Source organism: Salmo trutta, chromosome 24 (assembly GCF_901001165.1).
Source record: "Salmo trutta chromosome 24, fSalTru1.1, whole genome shotgun sequence".
NCBI lineage: Eukaryota > Metazoa > Chordata > Actinopteri > Salmoniformes > Salmonidae > Salmo > Salmo trutta.
The window spans coordinates 2,404,248-2,428,199 of record NC_042980.1 but is presented as its reverse complement, the minus strand read 5'-3'; the positions used below and the strand labels follow the sequence as shown (position 1 = coordinate 2,428,199).

Here is a 23,952-nt window from a genome sequence, read left to right as displayed (position 1 = left end):
TTGTGTGGCCTACCACTTCGCGGCTGAGCCGTTGTTGCTCCTAGACGTTTCCACTTCACAATAACAGCACTTACAGTTGACAGGGGCAGCTCTAGCAGGGCAGAAATTTGACGAACTGACTTGTTGGAAGGGTGACATCGTATAACTGTGCCACATTGAAAGTCACTGAGCTCTTTAGTAAGGCCATTCTACTGCCAATGTTTGACTATTAAGATTATATGACTGTGTTTTTGATATTATACACATGTCAGCAACAAGTGTGGCTGAAATAGCCAAATCCACTAGTTTGAAGGTGTGTCCATACTTTAGTGTAGGTTCATATTTTTGGCCTTAAATTGAGCAGAATTTGTCTACATTTTTACGTGCACTAATATAACGTGGGGCTAATTCACCTGAAGAAGAGGAAAATGAAAACACATTAGCTAGATTGCTAACTCTAAATATAATACAATTGTAATTTTAAATGTTATAAAATCAGAATGCGTTTTTCTCAAGTAAAAGGGTTGCAAAATGCGACTGTTTTCGGCACTCTGGAGCCCTGATATCAAACCAGACCTTTCTACCAAACACTCCACAGTCAAAAAAAGGCAAAACAGTCCACTTCATAGTCTCCCATTTCTATTACAGTTCATTTCCTTTAATTCTTCTTCTTTCTTAATCTTAATTCTTCCTTCCTCTTCGTCCCAGGTGCCGACCATTCTGAACGCGCTACAGAGGAGCGTGCAGGCTGTGCTGGTGGGCAAGATCCAGATCCAGGACTGGTTCGGCAACGGCATCAAGCGGGTGGCGCTGATGAACAAGTGGGTGTTGAAGGAGGTGACGATTGACGAGGATGAGCGCTGCCTGCTGCAGACCGATGGCTCCTTCCTCTACCTGCTCTGCAAGGACGGCCTCTACAAAGTGGGCTCCGGCTACAGCGGCACTGTCAGGGTAGGTGGGGTGGGGTGTATGAATGTGGGTTGATGTGTGTGTACGTGAGAGACAGCGTATATGCTACCTGCTCTGCAAGGACGGCCTCTACAAAGTGGGCTCCAGCAACAGAAGTGGCACATCATTGCTCACTGCAGGCATAGTTTCTTTGCCATTTTATATAGAAAGGTTTTTGAAGCATTTTTGTAACGCTATGGTCTTCTACAGCAACAATGGTTTTATGACTCTGTACCGCTCCTTTTAAAGATCATATGCTTGTTGAACTGAAAAGTAGATTACAGCACATACTAAAGACTTCATCATACCTAAATTCTTACAAAGCATTGTGTTTTCCTCCCATTGACTTTTGATCACATAGCCATAGGTTGAGTCAGAACTTAAACATTTCAAACACATTTCTCATAGGCAAATGTTTCAGTTACTGCCCCAGTTGGTTGATAAGAGGAGACTCTCCATAATAGCACTCTGCTGTACTAAAGTTGTAGATTAAATAAAATATTTGACACCAACTTCCCCCAGGTTCCATAATTATTCTCTCATTTCTGAGGTTGATTGTTGATGCCACGTAGTGCTGACACAGTGGACCATACATCATTGAGGGAATATATTTGTGTCTTAACGTTTGGCTGTGCGTTTGTGGTTGCATTCTAAAATTTGACCTGTGTGTGTTTGTATTCCAGGGCCATGTGTATAATTCCACATCACGCATCAGGAATCGGAAGGAGAAGAGATCGTGGTTGGGTTTCGCTCAGGTAACTTAACCTCAGATTTTGTTTTCATAATGTTGTATTAAAATTAAACCAAAAGTAAGACTATAGGCAACCTGGAATTCTATTTCATTGTGAGTTATGGTCTTGTACCATGCCGTTTGCTCACTGCATTGATTTCGATCACCCCCCATTTGACCCAATAAACATAGTTGCTGATCTGTATGCAGTAAATGCTTGGGTCGATAATGATTCTGCTCCTACTGAAGATATTTAGGGGATTAGAAAGGAATAGACATCTACCCCCAAAAGAAAGTTTATTGATGAAGCACTGTTTGTATTCCTTTGTACAACACATTCAAACTCTGAGGGCTTGGTCTGGGTTGCTTTTAGGACAAATTGTGACAAATGCAGTCCTAAAAGTAGTGTATAAATATAAAAACAAAAATTGATTGTGTGCGTGTAGGGCTGCCTATTGTACCGGGATATGAGTAACAACCACAGTACGTCGGCCATCAAGATCAACCCAGAGACTCTGGAGCATGAGGGAACCATCACCATGCCAGGTACATGACAACACACAGTAACACCTCCTTGTCCCCCATATTGTGTGTTATAATAAACAACGCAAGGATTTCTTTCATGCACCTGGTTTGTAAGCGTGCGCCTGTGTGTGTGCGTATTTTTTATTTTTGTAATCATCAGGTTACTTACTATTGTCTTGAACCAGTGAATGAGGCATCTTTGAAAATAGATTTTATCTCGAGATTAACTTGGAAACATTTAATAATAATATTTAAGGCTCATAAAAAAATTACTAGGCTCTTATAACCTGCTCACCCAGTGATTGACAATATACCCTTTAGTCATTTATCATATCATTAATATATGCTAAAATAAGGCTTGTACCTACAATATTTCAATATTCCTGATTGAACAAAAGAGACAAATAGCCACAGGACAAGGATGGCTACATAGCTTTATCAATTCAATGTGCAGACAACACTTAAACACTGTCTGTTTTTAAATAAGGAAATTTATTAAGAGAAAATAATATGGTTATATTAACGGAAACTGCACAACGTTTCGGCTGAATTCCTTTGTCAAGAGCATGACAAATGAATCTCCTTATTCTTTGTATATTATAAATGCACTCATCTTGCTCACTCTCTCCTCTCCATAGGCCTACAGGCAGACGGCCAGAACATAGTCTTCACTGACGGAGAGTACATCAACCAGATTGCTGCCTGCAAAGATGTGAGTCTCCTCATTCTCTCATATACACACACACCTACCTACCTACTCCAGGGGCGCTAAAGTTTTCTAGCATTCTTTTTCTTCTTGAGAGAGAGGAGTGGATTGGGCCAACACGTACCAACAACTCCCACTCCTTAAATGGTTACAAACCCAGTCTGAAGTCCTGTCTGAGATTTCTATTATACTATAATGTAGAGAGCTGCTGGCCCCGACAGAGATCATAACGGCACGGTCATCATTTTTCATGCTGTGGGCGGTCAGACTACTTCAGGATGAAAATATTTGGTAACACTTTACTTGAAACCCAGCGTCATAACACATTATGACACGGTCATAACCATGTCATAACAGCTGACATCTTGTCATAACCTGTCATATGGTCATGGCACATATATTTAGACCTTTTGACATATATCACGTTATTTTATGGCTGGTTTTGACACCAACATAAGTGTCAAAACCTACCACACAAGGCAAAACATTCCATTACACCATAGCCTACTTGTCAACAGTAGGTTTATGTTATAACATTTTCTGAAATTGACCATAATAAAATATCATTGTAGTTATTCACATATTGATGTCAGACCCCAATGCTTTGTTGCTGATGACTGTGATGAATGCAGGAACAGATAATGGCGCATGAGGGGATGGCTGCCGTTTTACGGGCTCCTAACCCACCCTGCTATTTTGGTAGTTTTTCGTGTTTGTAACTTATTTTGTACATAATATTGCTGCTACTGTCTCTTATGACCGAAAAGAGATTCTGGATATCAGAACAGCAATTACTCACCTTGAATTGGAGAAAGATTCTCTTTAATGAGTCCGATGTGAAGGATATACTGCTTCCCGGAGACCAGGCCCAATCCCTGTCATTCGTGTGAAGAAAAGACGGAAATACAGGGGGGCGGAGATCAGGGTGCCTTGTGAGAATTCGTCGGCAGGTGGGTAACCCGCTTCTAACATCCGTTCTATTGGGCAACGTGCAATCATTGGAAATTAAACTGAACATCCGTTTGAGATTGTGCTACCAACGGGACATTAAAAACGGTAAACGGAAATCTTATGTTTCACGAGTCGTGGCTGAACGAGGACACAAATAATATAGACCTGGCTGGGTTTTCCGTGCATCGGCAGGACGGAACAGGTACGTCTGGTAAGACAATGGGTGGGGGTGTGTGTCTAGAGTACCTCATAAGCCGTAGACCACACTATCTACCAACAGTTTTCATCGATATTATTTGTAGCAGTCTATTTACGGCCATAAACCGATACTGGCACTAAGACCTCCCTCAGCGAGCTGCCCATAAACAAATGTTCATCCAGAAGCGGCGCTGCTTGTGGCCGTTGTTAGGTTCTAAATAACAGGGTAAAAACTGACAACTATGAAAGCTCAAACCAAGTTTATTCACCCAAAGGGTCAGACAGCTGAACAGGCAGACATGTTTCCACCAGCACAAGTGTATATATACCCCAATTTTGGTGCAGTCACCTCCTTCCCTCTAAACATTACGTCTTTATTGCTAGGCAGGAAGTTAAGGCATACGGGCAATAAACTGTTCCTTCTCCTTTAATGTGACCTGACCTCGGGCCCCCACTCCTCATCTCTTCACCCTATCAGTGACTGCAACCATGCAATTGCTTTTCTTTTACTCAGTATATTCCAAGCTTAATTGCCTCCCCCATATACATTTCTCCCACAGATAACCATTAACTTCTGGTGTGGAAACCAGACTACAGCACTCCATTTCCATAGGATACCTGATGATTTAAAAATATTTCAAGTTTAGGAGTCAGAACCCATCACCGGGGACATTAATACAGGCAAACTTAACACCGTTTTACCTAATTTCTACCAGCATTTCACGTGCAACCAGAGGAAAAAAAAAACACACACAGAAGCATACAAAGCTCTCCCTCGCCCTCCATTTTGCAAATCTGACCATAATTCTACCCTCTTGATTCCTGTTTTCAAGCAAAAACTAAAGCAGGAAGTACCAGTGACTCACTCAATACGGAAGTGGTCAGATGATGCGGATGCTCGCTACAGGACTTTTTTGCTAGCACAGACTGGAATATATTCCGGGATTTATCCAGTGGCATTGAGGAGTGTACCACTTCAGTCACCTGTTTCATCAATAAGTGCATCGATGAAGTCATCCCCACATTGACGGGGCGTACATATCCCAACCAGAAGCCATGGATTACAGGCAACATCCGCACCGAGCTAAAGGCTAGAGCTTCCGCTTTCAAGGAGCGGGATACTAATCCGGACGCTTATAAGAAATCCAGCCTATGCCCTCAGACAAACCATCAAACAGGCAAAGCGTCAATACAGAACTAAGATTAAATCCTACTACACCGGCTCTGTTGCTCGTCGGATGTGGCAGGGCTTGCAAACTATTACGGACTACAAAGGGAAACCCAGCTGCAAGCTGCCCAGTGACATGAGCCTACCAGACGAGCTAAATGCCCTTTTATGCTCGCTTCGAGGCAAGCAACACTGAAGCATGCATAAGAGCACCAGCTGTTTCAGATGGCTGTGTGATCACTCTCTCCGTAGCCGATGTAAGCAAGACCTTTCTTCAGGTCAACATTCACTAGGCTGCGGGGCCAGACGGATTACCAGGACGTCTACGCCGAGCATGCGTGGACCAACTGGCAAGTGCCTTAACTAACATTTTCAACCTTTCCCTGACAGAATCTGAAATACCTACATGTTTCAAGCAGACCACCATAGTCCCTGTGGCCAAGAACACAAAGGTAACCTGCCTAAATGATTACCGCCCTGTAGCACTCACATCGGTAGCCATGAAGTGCTTTGAAAGGCTGGTAAATGACACACAACAACACCATCATCCCACTCCAATTCGCATACCGACACCAACAGATCCACAGATGACGCAATCGCAATTGCTCACCACACTGCCCTTTCCCACCTGGACAAAAGGAACACCTATGTGAGAATGCTGTTCATTGATTACAGCTCAACGTTCAACACCATAGTACCCACAACACTCATCACTACGCAAGGACCCTGTGACTAAACACCTCCACCTGCAACTGGATCCTAGACTTCCTGACGGGTAGGCAACTACGGGTGGTAAGGGTAGGCAACTACACATCTGCCACGCAGATCCTTAAGTTTAATGACGACACAATAGTGTAGTAGACCTTATCACTGACAACGTTGAGACAGCCTACACGGTGGGGGTCAGAGACCTGGCAGTGTGATGCCAGGACGACAACCTCAATGTGAGCAAGACAAAGGAGCTGATCGTGGACTACAGGAAAAGGAGTGCCGAACAGGCCCCCATTAACATCGATGGGGCTGTAGTGGAGCTGGTTTAAAGTTCCTTGGTGTCCACATCACCAACAAACTATCATGGTCCAAACACACCAAGACAGCTGTGAAGAGGACACAACACCTTTTCCCCCTCAGGAGACTGAGAAAATTTGGCATGGGTCCTCAGATCTTCAAAGTTTTACAGCTGCACCATCGAGAGCATCCTCACCGGTTGCATCACTGCCTGGTATGGCAACTGCTTGACATCCGACTGTAAGGCGCATCAGAGGGTATTGCGTGCGGCCCAGTACATCACCTGGGCCACGCTTCCTGTCATCCAGTTCCTATATACTAGGCGGTGTCAGAGGAAGGCCCAAAAAATGGTCAGACTCCAGTCACACAGCAAGCGGTACCGAAGCACCAAGTCTAGGTCCAATCGACTCCTTAACGGCTTCTACCCCCAAGCAATAAGACCTGCTGAACAAGTAATCAATTGGCCACCCAGACTATTTACATGTTTTTACACTGCTGCTACGTGCTGTTTATTACCTATGCATAGTTACTTTACCCCTACCTACATGTTCAAATTACCTCAACTAACCTGTACCACCACACATTGACTCAGTACCGGTACCCCCTGTATATAGCTTCGCTATTGTTATTTTATTTATTACTTTAGTTCGTTTAGTACATATTGTCTTACCTCCTATTTCTTGAACTGCATTGTTGGATAAGGGTTTGTAAGTAAGCAATTCATGGTGTTGTCTACACCTGTTGTATTCGGCGCATGTGACAAATTATACATTATTTTTCAGGAGCAGGACAAGGCACCTTTTTGACTGATGACTGACATAGGCCGATCATGTATATGCCCTTATCTGGCTTATATGATTATGATGGTCATAATGCTTCTTGACAGTGTCATAAAGTGCGTTTTCTTAGTCCAATTAAATTGACACAGGATGGATTAATGCTACATGACAATGCCACAAAGTGTGTGTTCTGCAAGTTATTTAAAATATGATGGAAAAAACATGACTAAAGATTTCATTACAACAACAAAGGACTTAAGAAACAAACGCTCAAAGGAAAGGAAACTTCTTGTCAGGGAAAAAAACACATTTGAATAAATGTTGGTTTTTGACACTTGTGTAGGCACACAGATTCAGAGCCTTTGAGTTGAAAGTCTGCTGCTTCAGCATCTCAAATCAAATGCATAGGCAATGGAAGGCAGGCTTCATCTGCATACGTCACACATCGCTTTGCAATGAGCTGGAGGCAGCTATGCATTTTGAAAACATGCTTAATTGTTCGAAAACTGATTGTTTTGACGCATGTTATGAGGATCGTCTTACCAAAGTAGCCTAGCCAAAATCAGACCATATTCATGGAGGCAATTATTTTACATCAACTTTCTTTCATTGTCCAGCAGCCAAAGGCACAATCATAGTCATAAAAATATAAATGCAACAATTTACAGTTCAAATAAGGGGAACAGAAAACCATTTGCATTTCTAGTTATAGACTATTGTTAGCTTGCTAGCTTTAATGTAACCTAGTTGGTTAGCTTTAGCTACCTGTAGATTCATACTACAGCCTATGACAATTATTTTATATTGGTGGTAGTAGAATGAGTTGGGATTATGCTGGTTCATTGTTTAGCTAGCTACATGTCCAAACAAAATAATCTACTTCACCAGATGATTACATGACCCATCAAGTTAGACAGGTGTTTCTTGGGGTGATTACGGCCATCTATTGTATTTCATGAACGTGTACATGTCTAGACAATAGTGACCCATTCACTTAGCTAGATGTGGCTGGGGTGGTTATAACATTTCTTTCACATGATCCATCAAAGTATGTCTGGGTAAGCATCTAATCATTTAAACTATTTTTATCTGGACACTTTCTGTTTTTGATATTGCTACTATGCAAATATGCAAGAAACCATTTCACTGTACCGTTTACACCTTATGTATCCTGTGCATGTGACAAATACACTTAATAGATTTTATTTGATATAGTGTGTTTACGAGGGACGGTAATGTGAAGAACAACATGACCTGCACCAAATTTAGGTTAGGATATAGGCCAAGGACTATATAAAGTGTATTTTTACCAGGAGTTTTTCCTTATTGTAGGCTACTACTTTTACCGCTTTTAGTCTTGAAGTCTTTGGGTGTTTACTACACACTCTGTTTAGCACATTGCCTCACATGTGAATCCTTAAAGAGATGGGTTGAGCTAGGGTTTAAACGATGCTGAATGGGTATAGATAAAGAGCTTTCTAGTAGGTGTGCCAAAACATTCATGGATCATGTTCCCAAAAGTGGACTTACAAGTTGATCAACTTTCAAAGCAGAACTGCCTTCCCATTGTTCCTCAACGGCAGTGTATGATATACCATTTTCTCTGAGTCTCTACTTTTATACAATTTAAAAAACACCATTTCATATATTGCTACATAGGACTGAATCCAGGTGGTGGGTCACATATAGTGGCTATATCCAGGAAAGCCAAAGTTCCAAAAGCTGGGCCTAAAATAGTGTATGAGATCATACAAAATATTTTGCTGTGACTTTTATATGGATGTTAAAACAATTTGTTTTTGTGATTAATAAGGGGTATCTAGACTCTGCCCTTTATGAATTTATGATATTGCTTCTTCCAATTATTGATAAACATGCACCTGTTAAGAAACTGACTTAGAACTGTTAAGGCTCCATGGATTGATGAGGAATTGAAAAACTGTATGGCTGAAAGAGATGGGGCAAAAGGAGTGGCTAATAAGTCTGGCTGCACATCTGACTGGCGCACTTACTACAAATTGAAAAATGTGACTAATCAACAAAAAGATGAAACTGTATTATGAAGTCAAGATCAATGATATAAAGACTAGATTACTTACCGTAAATTCCGGACAATAAGCCGCAACTTTTTTCCCAGGCTTTGAACCTCGCGGCTTAAACAATGACGCGGCTAATATATGGATTTTTCCCGCTTTCATATGATAAAAAAACACATTCTGTGACGTGCTCAGTTTTTTGGCGGCATGAAGCTTTCATTAGACCAATGAAATTGCCGAACGGGCAACTTTTTTGTTTACTGTTTAGATTAAATCGAGCGCTCTCAAACTTCCCATCATTCTGATTACGGTTGTCATTTTGTCACCCTCACCATGGCAAAGACACGGAGAAATGCATATGATGCATAGAGCTGCTGCACGGGAGCTTGGTCTTAATGAGTCGATAAGATGTTGGAAACAGCAGCATGAGGAATTGACTCAGTGCAAAAAGACACTGTTTTAATTTTACATTTTTTGTTACAAGCCGTGTTTCGTTAAAGCCTATTTATTTTTGTTACAAGCCGTGTTTCGTTAAAGCCTATTTATTTTTGTTACAAGCCGTGTTTCGTTAAAGCCTGTGTAAAGTTCATTTGTTTCAATGTACCGGTAGGCACCTGCGGCTTATAGACATGTGCGGCTTATTTATGTTCAAAATAATATATATATTTTTTAATTCAGTGGGTGCGGCTTATATTCAGGTGCGCTTAATAGTCCGGAAATTACGGTAATTAAATTATGGGCATCAAATCAGATGACTTTTTCATCACAATACCATTTGATGTTGCCAGTTATTTTAATAATTACTTAATTGGCTAATTTAGACAGGAAATGCCATCAACAAACCGAGCCTTTGTTTATGCATTAAAAAACAAATAATGAAAAAAAAGCATTGTAAATTAGAATTTTGACAAAAGATGGAAAGCTTGTGAGGATGGTAGCTGACTCTATAGCCACTCCTATCTGTCGTATCTTTGAGTCTACAGGAAAGTGTTTTTGGCTACCCTCCAGGCCTGAGGACAGTCATTCCACTACACAAGTGGTAAAGCGGCCTTGACTGGTTCGAACAGCAGACCTATCAGCTTGTTGCCTGCTTTTAGCAAACTGTTAAAAAATACAATGCTATTTCTTTGTAAACAAATTGACAAGACTTTCAGCATGCTTATAGAAAAGGGCACTCAACATGCACTGCACTGAGACACATGCTGATGATTGGATGAAAGAAATTTATAGAAGTTTGTGGGAGCTGTACTGTTAAATTTCAATGCAGCCTTTGATATTATTGACCATAACCTGTTGTTGAGAACTTATGTTGTATGGCTTTTCAACCTTTGCCATATTGTGTATTTAGAGCTATCTAATAGAACTGAGTTTTCTTTATTGGATGCGCCTCCAATGCCAAACATGTAGGGTGTGACGTACCGCAGGGCAGCGGTCTACTCTTCAATCTTTTACCAATGACCTGCCACTGGCATTAATCAAAGCCTGTGTCCATATACAGTGCATTCGGAAAGTATTCAGACCCCTTGAATTTGTCCACATTTTATGTTAGTCTTATTCTAAAATGTATTTAAAAAAAATAATAATTCCCTCATCAATTTACAGACAATACCCCATAATGACAAAGCAAAAATAGGTTTTTAGTACTTTTTTCAAAAGTATTCATACCCTTTACTCAGTATTTTGTTGAAGCACCTTTGGCAGCGATTACAGCCTGGAGTCTCCTTGGGTATGACGCTACAAGCTTGGCACAACTGTATTTGGGGAGTTTCTCCCTTCTCTGTAGATCCTCTCAAGCTCTGTCAGGTTGGATGGGGGAGTCGCTCTACAGCTGTTTTCAGGTCTCAGTGTACTGTACAGAAACCCAGCCTAAAAGCCCAAACGGCAAGCAATGCAGATGTAGAAGCACGGTGGCTAGGAAAAACTCACTAGAAAGGCCGGAACCTAGAGAGAAACCAGGCTTTTAGGGGTGGCCAATACTTTCTGGCTGTGCCGGGTGGAGATTATAACAGAACATGACCAAGATGTTCAAACGTTCACAGATGACCAGCAGGGTCAGAAAATAAATCATTGTCGAGGGTGCAACAAGACAGCACCTTGGGAGTAAATGTCAGTTGGCTTTTCATAGCCGATCATTCAGAGTTCGAGACAGCAGGTGTGGTAGAGAGTCGAAAACAGCAGGTCCGGGACAAGGTAGCACGTCCAGTGAACAGGTCAGGGTTCCATAGCCGCAGGCAAAACAGTTGAAACTGGAGCAGCAGCATGACCAGGTGGACTGGGGACAGCAAGGAGTCAACAGGCCAGGTAGTAGAGAGAGAGAATACTTAAATTCACACAGGACACCGGATACGACAGGAGAAATATAACAGACTGACCCTAGCCCCCCGACACACAAACTATTGCAGCATAAATATTGGCGGCTGAGACAGGAGCGGTCGAGAGACACTATGGCTCTGTCCGACGATACCCCCGGACAGGGCCAAACAGGCAGGATATAACCCCACCCACTTTGCCAAAGCACAGCGCCCACACCACTAGAGGGATATCTTCAACCACCAACCTACTACCCTGAGACAAGGCCGAGTATAGTCCTCAAAGATCTCTCCAACGGCACGAACCCGAGGAGGACGCCAACCTGAACAGGAACATCACGTCAGTGACTCAACCCACTCAAGTGACGCATGGAAGAGCACCAGTAAGCCGGTGACTCAGCCCCCGTAATAGGGTTACAGGCAGAGAATCCCAGTGGAGAGAGGAGAACCGGTCAGGCAGAGACAGCAAGGGCAGTTCGTCGCTCCAGTGCCTTTCCATTCATCTTCACACCCCTGGGCCAGACTACACTCAATCATAGGACCTACTGAAGAGATGAGTCTTCAATAAAGACTTAAAGGTTGAGGCCGAGTCTGCGTCTCTCACATGGACAGGCAGACCATTCCATAAAACTGGAGCTCTATAGGAGAAAGCCCTGCCTCCAACTGTTTGCTTATAAATTCTAGGGACAGTAAGGAGGCCTGCGTCTTGTGACCGTAGCGGACGTGTACATTTACATTTACGTCATTTAGCAGACGCTCTTATCCAGAGCGACTTACAAATTGGTGCATTCACCTTATGATATCCAGTGGAACAACCACTTTACAATAGTGCATCAATAGCTTTTTTGGGGGGGTAGGTTGGGGGGGTTAGAAGGTTTACTTAATCCTATTCCAGGTATTCCTTAAAGAGGTGGGGTTTCAGGTGTCTCCGGAAGGTGGTGATTGACTCCACTGTCCTGGCGTCGTGATGGAGCTTGTTCCACCATTGGGGTGCCAGAGCAGCGAACAGTTTTGATTGGGCTGAGCGGGAACTGTGCTTCCGCAGAGGTAGGGAAGCGAGCAGGCCAGAGGTGGATGAACGCAGTGCCCTTCTTTGGGTGTAGGGACTGATCAGAGCCTGAAGGTACGGAGATGCCGTTCCCCTCACAGCTCCATAGGCAAGCACCATGGTCTTGTAGCAGATGCGAGCTTCAACTGGAAGCCAGTGGAGTGTGCGGAGGAGCGGGGTGACGTGAGAGAACTTGGGAAGGTTGAACACCAGACGGGCTGCGGCGTTCTGGATGGGTTTAACCTCTCTGGCGCAGGTGGGACGAATTCGTCCCACCTGCGTAACAGCCACTTAAATCCAGTGGCGCGATTTTTGAAACGTTTGAAATACTATTACTTCAATTTCTCAAACATATGACTATTTTACAGCTATTTAAAGACAAGACTCTCGTTAATCTAACCACACTGTCCGATTTCAAAAAGGCTTTACAACAAAAGCAAAACATTAGATTATGTCAGGAGAGTGCCCAGCCAGAAATAATCAGACACCCATTTTTCAAGCTAGCATATGATGTCACAAAAACCCAAATCACAGCTAAATGCAGCACTAACCTTTTATGATCTTCATCAGATGACACACCTAGGACATTATGTTATACAATACATGCATGTCTGTTCAATCAAGTTCATATTTATATCAAAAACCAGCTTTTTACATTAGCATGTGACGTTCAGAAAAAGCATACCCCCCGCAAACTTCCGGGGAATTTACTAACAGTTTGCTAAATTACTCACGATAAACGTTCACAAAAAGCATAACAATTATTTTAAGAATTATAGATACATTACTCCTCTATGCACTCGATATGTCCGATTTTAAAATAGCTTTTCGGATGAAGCACATTTTGCAATATTCTAAGTACATAGCCCAGCCATCACGGGCTAGCTATTTAGACACCCGGCAAGATTAGCCTTCACCAAAATCACATTTCCTATAAGAAAAATGTTATTACCTTTCCTGTTCTTCGTCAGAATGCATTCCCAGGACTTCTACTTCAATAACAAATGTAGGTTTGGTCCCAAATAATCCATCGTTATGTTCCATCAACGACGTTTTGTTAATGCGTTCTAGACACTATCAGAATACTAAATCACAGTCACGAGCATGGCGCATGGCGTGACAAAAAATGTCTAAATACTCCATTACCGTACTTCGAAGCATGTCAACCGCTGTTTAAAATCAATTTTTATGCCATTTATCTCGTAGAAAAGCGATAATATTCCGACCGGGAATCTGCAATAAGCTAAACAGCCGAATGAAATTTCTCCACGGGGGCGAATCGGGCACGCGCCTCATTGCATTGTCACCTAATGGGACACTTGGAAAAGGCGATAATCTGTTTCAGCCTGAGGCTCCCTCGTCATCGTTCCTGTTTTTCCCGGGTTCTGAGAGCCTATTGGAGCCCTAGGAATTGTCACGTTACAGCTAAGATCCTTACTCTTCAATAAACAGAGGCAAGAAGAACGACTCCTTGTCAGACAGGCCACTTCCTGCATGAAACCTTCTCAGATTTTTGCCTGCCATAGGAGTTCTGTTATACTCACAGACACCATTCAAACAGTTTTAGAAACTTTAGGGTGTTTTCTATCCAAACCTGAACAATAATATGCATATTCTAGCTTCTGAGTTGGTGTAGGAGGCAGTTAAAAATGGGCACATATTTTTTCCAAAATTCTCAATACTGCCCCCTAGCCCAAACAGGTTAATGGCACAGGCAGGGCGCCCCGCCAACAGCGAGTTGCAGTAATCCAGACGGGAGATGACAAGTGCCTGGATTAGGACCTGCGCCGCTTCCTGTGTGAGGCAGGGTCGTACTCTGCGAATGTTGTAGAGCATGAACCTACAGGATCGGGTCACCGCCTTGATTTTAGCGGAGACCGACAGGGTGTTGTCCAGGGTCACTCCGAGGCTCTTAGCACTCTGGGAGAAGCACACAATGGAGTTGTCAACCATGATGGCAAGATCATGGAACGGCAGTCCTTCCCCGGGAGGAAGAGCAGCTCCGTCTTGCCGAGGTTCAGCTTGAGGTGGTGATCCGTCATCCACACTGATTTGTCTGCCAGACATGCAGAGATGCGATTCGCCACCTGGTTATCAGAAGGGGGAAAGGAGACGATTAATTGTGTGTCTGCGTAGCAATGATAGGAGACCATGTGAGGATATGACAGAGCCAAGTGACTTGGTGTATTGCGAGAATAGGAGAGGGCCTAGAACTAAGCCCTGGGGGACACCAGTGGTGAGAGCACGTGGTGCGGAGACGGATTCTCGCCACGCCACCTGGTAGGAGCGACCTGTCAGGTAGGACGCAATCCAAGGGTGAGCCGCGCCGGAGATGCCCAACTCGGAGAGGGTGGAGAGGAGGATCTGATGGTTCACAGTATCAAAGGCAGCAGATAGGTCTGGAAGGATGAGAGCAGAGGAGAGAGAGTTAGCTTTAGCAGTGCGAGAGCCTCTGTGACACAGAGAAGAGCAGTCTCAGTTGAATGACCAGTCTTGAAACTTGACTGATTTCGATCAAGAAGGTCATTCTGAGAGAGATAGCAACAGAGCTGGCCAAGGACGGCACGCTCAAGAGTTTTGGAGAGAAAAGAAAGAAGGGATACTGGTCTGTAGTTGTTGACATCGGAGGGATCGAGTGTAGGTTTTTTGAGAAGGGGTGCAACTCTCGATCTCTTGAAGACGCAAGGGACGTAGCCAGCGGTCAAGGATGAGTTGATGAGCGAGGTGAGGTAAGGGAGAACGTCTCCGGAAATGGTCTGGAGAAGAGAGGAGGGGATAGGGTCAAGCGGGCAGGTTGTTGGGCAGCCAGCCGTCACAAGCCGTCGCAAGATTTTATCTGGAGAGAGAGGGGAGAAAGAGGTCAAAGCATAGGGTAGGGCAATGTGAGCAGGACCATCGGTGTCGTTTGACTTAACCTGTCTGGGAACCTGGGACGTTTGCGTCCCACCCTAGTCAACAGCCAGTGGAATCGCGTCGCGTGAAATACAAATACCTCATAAATTCTATAACATCAATTTCTCAAACATATTAATATTTTACACCATTTTATAGATACACCTCTCCTGAATCGAACCACGTTGTCCGATTTCAAAAAGGCTTTACAGCAAAAGCAAAACATTAGATTATGTTAGGAGAGTACCCTCCCAAAAATAATCACAACTAGCATGCATCACAAATACCCAAAACACAGCTAAATGCAGCACTAACCTTTGACAATCTTAATCAGATGACACTCCTAGGACATCATGTTACACAATACATGCATTTTTTGTTCGATAAAGTTCATATTTATATATAAAAACAGCATTTTACATCGGCGCGTGACGTTCAGAAAATATTTTCCCTCAAATGCTTCCGGTGAATCTGCGCTACAATTTACAAAATTACTATTAGAAAACATTGTTAAAATGTAATATTGTCATTCAAAGAATGATAGATTAACATCTCGTGAATGCAACCGCATTGCCAGATTTAAAAATAACTTTACAGGGAAATCGCACTTTGCAATAAACGAGGTGCTATGCTCAGAAAAATAGGCTAGGCGAAACAGGTTAGCGCCATCTTGGAACCATCTAAAATCGAATATACTATTGTAAATATTCCCTTTGATTATCTTCATCAGAAGGCACTTCTGATGAATCCCAGGTCCACAACAAAGGTAGTTTTCTTCGAAAAAGTTAATAATTTATGTCCCAATAGCTCCTTCTTGTTAGCGCGTTCCGAAGGCTACTCATAATGTACTGAAGCGCGCGGGACTTGTCGTCTCGAATGTGCAAAAAATATATATTTACGTTCGTTCAAACATGTCAAACGTTGTATAACATAAATCTTTAGGGCCTTTTTCAATCAGAGCTTCAATAATATTCAAGGCGGACGATTGCATTGTCTTACTAAACGTTTCGGAACGAAAGGGTACCCACGGGCGCCCGCGTCATGGTAGTAATGGCCCTCCCCCTATGACCAACTTTCCAGGCCTCTCGTTCGGTCAGTTTTTACCGGAGAAGACTCAAACCACTTTGTAAAGACTGTTGACATCTAGTGGAAGCCTTAGGAAGTGTTATATGAATCCTAACTCACGGTGTGTTTCATAGGCAAAGTGTTGAAGGTGATTCCACAAATCAGATTTCCACTTCCTGCATGGAATCTTCTCAGGTTTTTGCCTGCCATATGAGTTCTGTTATGCTCACAGACACCATTCAAACAGTTTTAGAAACTTTAGAGTGTTTTCTATCCAAATCTACTAATTATATGCATATTCTAGTTACTGGGCAGGAGTAGTAACCAGATTAAATCGGGTACGTTGTTTTTTATCCGGCCGTGCAAATACTGCCCCCTAGCCCCAACAGGTTTTTTTAACAAACGAGGATCGGATGTCGTCAACCTTCTTTTCAAAATGGTTGACAAAGTCATCCGCAGAGGGTGGGGGAGGGGGAGGAGGATTCAGGAGGGAGGAGAAGGTGGCAAAGAGCTTCCTAGGGTTAGAGGCAGATGCTTGGAATTTAGAGTGGTAGAAAGTGGCTTTAGCAGCAGAAACGGAGGAAGAAAATGTGGAGAGGAGGGAGTGAAAAGATGCCAGGTCCGCAGGGAGGCTAGTTTTCCTCCATTTCCGCTCGGCTGCCCGGAGCCCTTTTCTGTGAGCTCGCAATGAGTCATCAAGCCACGTAGCAGGAGGGGAGGACCGAGCCGGCCGGGAGGATAGGGGACATAGTGTCAAAGGATGCAGAAAGGGAGGAGAGGAGGGTTGAGGAGGCAGAATCAGGAGATTGGTTGGAGAAGGATTGAGCAGAGGGAAGAGATGATGGGATGGAAGAGGAGAGAGTAGCGGGAGAGAGAGAGAGCGAAGGTTGCGACGGCGCAATACCATCTGAGTACGGGCAGAGTGAGTAGTGTTGGAGGAGAGCGAGAGGGAAAAGGATACAAGGTAGTGGTCGGAGATAAGGATGTAAAGCTTGAATTGACTAGTGACTGTGACAGCATGGAATTCAAAGGAGGAGATGGACAGATGGGTCAGGGGAGAAAGAGAGAATGTCCGCTTGGGAGAGATGAGGATTCCAGTGCCACCACCCCGCTGACCAGATGCTCTTGGGGTGTGCGAGAACATGTGGGCAGACGAGGAGAGAGCAGTAGGAGTAGCAGTGTTTTCTGTGGTAATCCATGTTTCCATCAGCGCCAAGAAGTCGAGGGACTGGAGGGTAGCATAGGCTGAGATGAACTCTGCCTTGTTGGCCGCAGACCGGCAGTTCCAGAGGCTGCCGGAGACCTGGAACTCCACGTGGGTCTTGCGCGCTGGGACCACCAGGTTAGTGGCAGCGCCACGCGATGTGAAGCGTTTGTGTGGCCTGTGCAGAGAGGAGAGAACAGGGATAGACAGACACATAGTTGACAGGCTACAGGAGAGGCTGTGAAACCCACCCAGTGCATCGTGTCCTATGACGCCGTAGCTAACTAGCATGCTAGCATGCAATAACACACGGGTAGCACCAATACTTGGTTACAACAAACTACCAATGGATCATTCGTGTCCGTGTCTAGTTCCTTTCATAACGCAGAAGTAATTGTCATCTGATGAAGATCATCAAAGGTTAGTGCTGCATTTAGCTGTGGTTTTGGTTTTTGTGACATTATATGCTAGCTTGAAAAATGAGTATCTGATTATTTCTGGCTGGGTACTCTGCTGACAATCTAATGTTTTGCTTTCGTTGTAAAGCCTTTTTGAAATCAGACAGTGTGGTTAGATTAACGAGAGTCTTGTCTTTTAAAATGGTGTAAAATAGTCATATGTTTGAGAAATTGAAGTAATAGCATTTCTAAGGTATTTGAATATCGCGCCACGGGATTCCACTGGCTGTTGAGTAGGCCCATAGAGGTTAATGGGTGCATGCTTATTCGTAACTGGAATAAGCAATTTTATAAATGTGTTAAGTGCAGTGTCTGGTTGCTCGTCATTACACACCACAGACCAGCAAATATTCTTTACATTGTCAACATAAGGATCACTACAAAACTTATTGTATGACTTTTTATACACTATATTTGGCCCAGCCTTTGGATCTTTGGTTTTCCTAGATATGGCTACTATATTGTGATCACTATATCCGATGGATCTTGATACTGCTTTCATGCACATTTCTGCAGCATTAGTAAAGATGTGATCAATACATGTTGATGATTTCATTCCTGTGCTGTTTAACTACCCTGGTAGATTGACTTACAACTTGAACCAGGTTGCAGGCACTGGTTACAGTTTTGAAGCTTTTTCTTGAGTGGGCAGCTTGATGAAAGCCAGTCAATATTTAAATCACCCAGAAAATATACTTCTCTGTTGATATTGCATACATTATCAAGAATTTCACACCTATTATCCAGATACTGACTGTTAGCACTTGGTGGTCTATAGCAGCTTCCCACAAAAATGAGCTTCAGGTGAGGCAGATGAACCTGTATCCATATTACTTCAACAGTATTTGACGTGAGATCCTGTCTAAGCTTTACAGGAATGTGTTTATGAATATGGACCGCAACATTGCCCCGTTGGCATTTCTGTCTTTTCGGTAGATGTTGTAGCCATGTATTCCTACCACTGTATCATCAATGCTATTATCTAAGTGAGTTTCAGAGATATTCAGAATATGATTGTCATCTGTTACAATACATTTATTGGGCAATTGTAGCACTTTTCTGGGTTGCTTGATTTGTTTTTAATGCTTTATTGGGAAGCTTATCAGAAGTCGACTTTGTCATTTTTATTAATACATTTGCAAACATTTCTAAAAACCTATTTTTGTTTTGTCATGGGGTATTTTGTGTAGATTGGGGGGAAAATAACAATTTAATCCATTTTAGAATTAGGCTGTAACGTAACAATGTGGAAAAAGTAAAATGGTCGGAAATACTTTCCGAATGCACTGTACAAGACTATTTGTCATTCAGGAGTCATGGTAGCCATGATTTTCTTTCTAAATAATCATATCATTTTTCTAAATAATCAATTCATCATTTCTAATATATAGCAATTAGGCCCAAGGATTTCAATGGCAGACAAGTACTTGGTCCCTATTCACAGGGCAGAATATTTTCCCTTTTGCTCTTCCTCACTCACTCACTTTCTGTCGAACAACTACTCTATGAATCACAAATCCTCCGCTTAAAGAATTAATGGGAGCCATTTCTCTTGAGTTGTTTGGTGATGTATGCTAGCCACCTCTGTCCCAGGCAGCCAGCCTCACTCAGGTGTCACTCTGTCCCCTGCTTCATCTGAGCCCCTGCTTCATCTGAGCCCCTTGGGTCACAGAGAGGGGTGTGTTTGTATTTTTTTGTGTGTGTATAAGGAGAAAGAGCTAGTAAACCAGCATGTGACCATACTTTCCAAGGTTAATCCTCCCAGGCAGATGCAGGCCTATAGTTGCATGAGTAGTAAGCAGAGATACAGTGGCGGGGGAGGATGTGATATTTAAACTGTGAAGCCTTACGCATGGGTATCTGATCAGTCCCTGGATAAGAGAGTGGGGGTGGGGTTGATAGTGTGATGGAGAAATGAAGGAGAGATGCTCCTTGCATCAGCAGTGCTGGTAAAGAGCCATCTACTTTCTGCAGAGGAGAGAGAGCAGGAGGGAGATGGGCAGAAAGGGGGGGGGGGGGGGCAATCGGAGGGAAGTGAGCGAGAGAGGGGAGGTGGGGAGCGAAGGATGGGCTAGGCAGTGGAAAGGTTACAGAAATGGGAAGGGAGGAAGGGAAAAAGCAGGAGGGGGAGAAGAGTATGTGCTCAGCTCAGCAGGAATCAAAGCACAGTGGAGAACCGTGTCATCACACAGTGCAGCTTCACAGCACCATGGCCCCAGTCCAGCTTCTGTCTATCACGGCTCATGACAGATAACGCCTTTCTACTGCTCTCCAATGGCGGAGAGTTTTACACCACTCCAGCCAATGCTTGGCATTGCGCATGGTGATCTTAGGCTTGTGTGCAGCTGATCGGCCATGAAAACCCATTTCATGAAGCTCCCGACGAACAGTTCTTGTGGAGACGTTGCTTCCAGAGGCAGTTTGGAACTCAGTAGTGAGTGTTGTATCTGAGGACAGATTATTTTTACGCGCTACATGCTTCAGCACTCGACGGTCCCGTTCTGTGAACTTGTGTGGCCTACCGCTTTGCAGCTTAGTCGTTGTTGCTCCTAGACATTTCTACTTCATAATAACAGCACTTACAGTTGACTGGGGCAGCTCTAGCTGGGCAGAACTTAGATGAACTGACTTATTGGCAAGGTTGCATCCTATGACAGTGCCATGTCCACGTACTATTGTATATATAGTGTGTCTAATAACAGTACGGAGAAAAATCGAACTAATGGGTATATTCAATAATTGTAAATAAATGAAGTGTAAAGGTGGAGAGATGGGGAGAGTTGCAGGCTCACATCTATCAAAGCAGAGAGTGGGAGAAAGATCATAGAAATAGAATCTAAGGCACATACTTTTCTCTCACCACAGCAATGCGTTGCACTCAAAACATGCAGTGTTGTGCAAACTTAAGCCCGGGCACAGCCCAACCCAAATCAATTCTCAGAATATCTTGCACGGACTGAGAGTCTTAAGTTTTCACATTACATCTTTTTTGGGTGGGGGCAGGAGAATTAATGAGGCGGCAACTTGATTTAAAGTAACTGTCCAATGTTTCCACATTTCGATTAAAAATGACCTAATAACTGTACTGAATAAAAATATGTAAAGTGTTGGTCTCATGTTTCATGAGCTGAAATAAAAGATCCCAGAAATGTTCCATATGCACAAAAAGCTTATTTCTATCAAATTTTGTGCACTAATTTGTTTACATCCTTGTTAGCGAGAATTTCTCCTTTGCCAAGATAATAAATCCACCTGACAGGTGTGGCATATCAAGAAGCTGATTAAACAGCATGATCGGGTGCACCTTGTCCAGTGGCCAATAGAAGGCCACTCTAAAATATGGAGTTTTGTTACAGAAAACACTACCACAGATGTCTCAAGTTTTGAGAGAGCCTGCAATTGGCATGCTGACTGCAGCACTGTCCACCAGAGCTTTTGCCAGAGAATTGAATGTTAATTTCTCGACCATAAGTTGTTTTAGAGAATTTAGCAGTACGTCCAACAGGCCTCACAATCGCAGACCACATGTAATCACGCCAGCCAGGAAGGACCTCCCCATCCGGCTTCTTCACTTGCTGTATTGTCTGAGACCAGCCACCCGGACAGCTGATGAAACAGTGGGTTTGCACTACCGAATCATTTCTACACAAACGTTCAGAAACAGTCTCAGGGAAGCTCATTTTTGTGCTCGTAGTCCTCACCTGGGTCTTCACCTGACTGCAGTTCGGCTTCGTAACCGACTTCAGTGGGCAAATGCTCACCTTTGATGGCCACTGGCATGCTGGAGAAGTGTGCAGTTCACGGATGAATCCTGGTTTCAGCTGTACCGGGCAGATGTCAGACAGCGTGTGTGCGAGCGGTTTGCTGATGTCAATGTGCTCCATGGTGGCGGTGTGGTTATGATATGGGCAGGCATAAGCTACGGACAACAAACACAATTGCATTTTATCGATGGCAGTTTGAATGCACAGAGATACCGTTACAAGATCCTGAGGCCCAATGTCGTGCCATTCATCCGCCACCATCACCTCATGTTTCAGCATGATAATGCACGGCCCCATGTCACAAGGATCTGTACACAATTCCCGGAAACTTAAAATGTCCCAGTTCTTCAATAGCCTGCATACTCACCAGATATGTCACCCATTTAGCATGTTTGGGATGGTCTGAATCAACGTGTACAACAGCTTGTTCCAGTTCCCGCCAATATCCAGCAAATTCGCACAGCCATTGAAGAGTGGGACAGCATTCCACAGGCCACAATCAACAGCCTGATCAACTCTATGCGAAGGAGATGTCTCACTGCATAAGGCACCAGATACTGACTGGTTTTCTGATCCATGCCCCTACTTTAAAAAAAAATGTTTAAGGTGTCTGTGACCAATAGATGCATATCTGTATTCCCAGTCATGTGAAATCCATATATTAGGGCCTATTGAATTTATTTCAATTTACTCATTTCCTTATATGAACTGTGACTCAGTAAAATCTTTGAAATTGTTGCATGTTGCATTTGCTTTTGTTCAGTGTAACTACAATATGAGTGAAATAGTTGTACTTCCACAAAATGCTAATTATGTTAAAAGCAGCTTTTCTGTGTTGGAATGGTGTGGGCATACCCCAACAACAGAGTGGTGTCAGTGTATACCTGTCATAAAAAAATATGAATGCCAGTAGACCGCTGATTCGCCAGCTCATCCTCCTCAGGAGGAGGACATAAAAAAGTGTTTTTTTTCTCCAACTTATGCTTTCGCCACAAATACAAGTATAGGATGAGTCAACAACATTATTTGTCTGAGTTAACAGAATATGAACTTTTAAAAGTTCGATTTTCGCTGGACAATTACTTTAACTTGGATTGCTGTTATTAGAATTTCTTACATTGTCAACAGTGGAAATTATGAGAGCGAGAGCGAGCTCTGGTCTGATGCTGTAGCTAGCTAGGGGTGTTTCTCCATACACACACAGTGCTGAAAACTGTCTTTTCTAGCATTATGTCCAAAGGGCTTTGCATGTCAGGGATGCCTGACTTTGCGAGTGTGTTTGTATTTATTGTGGATCTCCATTAGCTCTTCCTGAGATCCAGAAAAATTAAGGCAGTTTATACAATTTTAAAAACATTCCAATGCATTCACATATTTCACAACACAGTGTGCCCTCATGCCCCTACTTCACCACTACCACGTATCTACAGTACAAAATCTGTGTGTGTAGTGTGTATGTTAATGTGTGTGTGTATGCATGTGTCTGTGCTGCTTCAGTCCCACTGTTCCATAAGGTGTATTTCTTTTTTTTTAATGTAATTGTACTGCTTGCATCTGTTACTTGATGTGGAATACCTCTCATGAATACAAGTAGTGATGAAGTCAATCCCTCCTCCACTTTCAACCAGGAGAGATTGACATGCATATTATAAATATTAGCTCTCTGTGTACATCCAAGGGCCAGCCGTGATGCCGTTCTGAGCCAATTGCAATTTATTTTGTTGAAAAGTCCCTTTTTGTGACGACTGACAGTAGTTCTGGTGCGACAAAACTAGGGCTTGTAGGACCTGCCTTGTTGATAGTGCTATTAAGAAGGTAGAGCAGTGCTTTATTATGGACATCTTAGCTACTGTTGTATCAATATGTTTTGACCATGACAGTTTACAATCCAGGGTTACTCCAAGCAGTTTAGTCACCACAACTTTAGTGAATGATTTGTCCCAAATACAGTACTTTTAGTTTTAGAAATATTTAGGACTAACTTATTCCTTGCCACCCACTGCAAGTAACTGCAGGTATTTTGTTAAGTGTTGCAGTCATTTCAGTTGCTGTAGTAGCTGACGTGTATAGTGTTAAGTCATCTGAATACATAGACACACTGGCTTTACTCAAAGCCAGTGGCATAAAGATTAAAGTAAAGATTGAAAAAAGTAAGGGGCTTAGACAGCTGCCCTGGGGAATTCC

At 43.2% G+C, this 23,952-nt stretch overlaps 1 protein-coding gene across 19 annotated transcripts in view; it reads left to right on the top strand.

Moving 5' to 3' along the window:
• LOC115160590 (E3 ubiquitin-protein ligase MYCBP2) overlaps nucleotides 1–23,952 on the top strand; it is a 342,793-nt gene that overhangs the window by 50,013 nt on the left and 268,828 nt on the right. For all 19 annotated transcript variants that reach the window (XM_029710772.1, XM_029710779.1, XM_029710778.1 and 16 more), the window contains exons 6-9: nucleotides 688–930; nucleotides 1,611–1,682; nucleotides 2,104–2,203; nucleotides 2,821–2,894. In XM_029710772.1, the coding sequence (XP_029566632.1) occupies nucleotides 688–930; nucleotides 1,611–1,682; nucleotides 2,104–2,203; nucleotides 2,821–2,894 (489 nt within the window). The remainder of the gene's footprint in view (nucleotides 1–687; nucleotides 931–1,610; nucleotides 1,683–2,103; nucleotides 2,204–2,820; nucleotides 2,895–23,952) is intronic.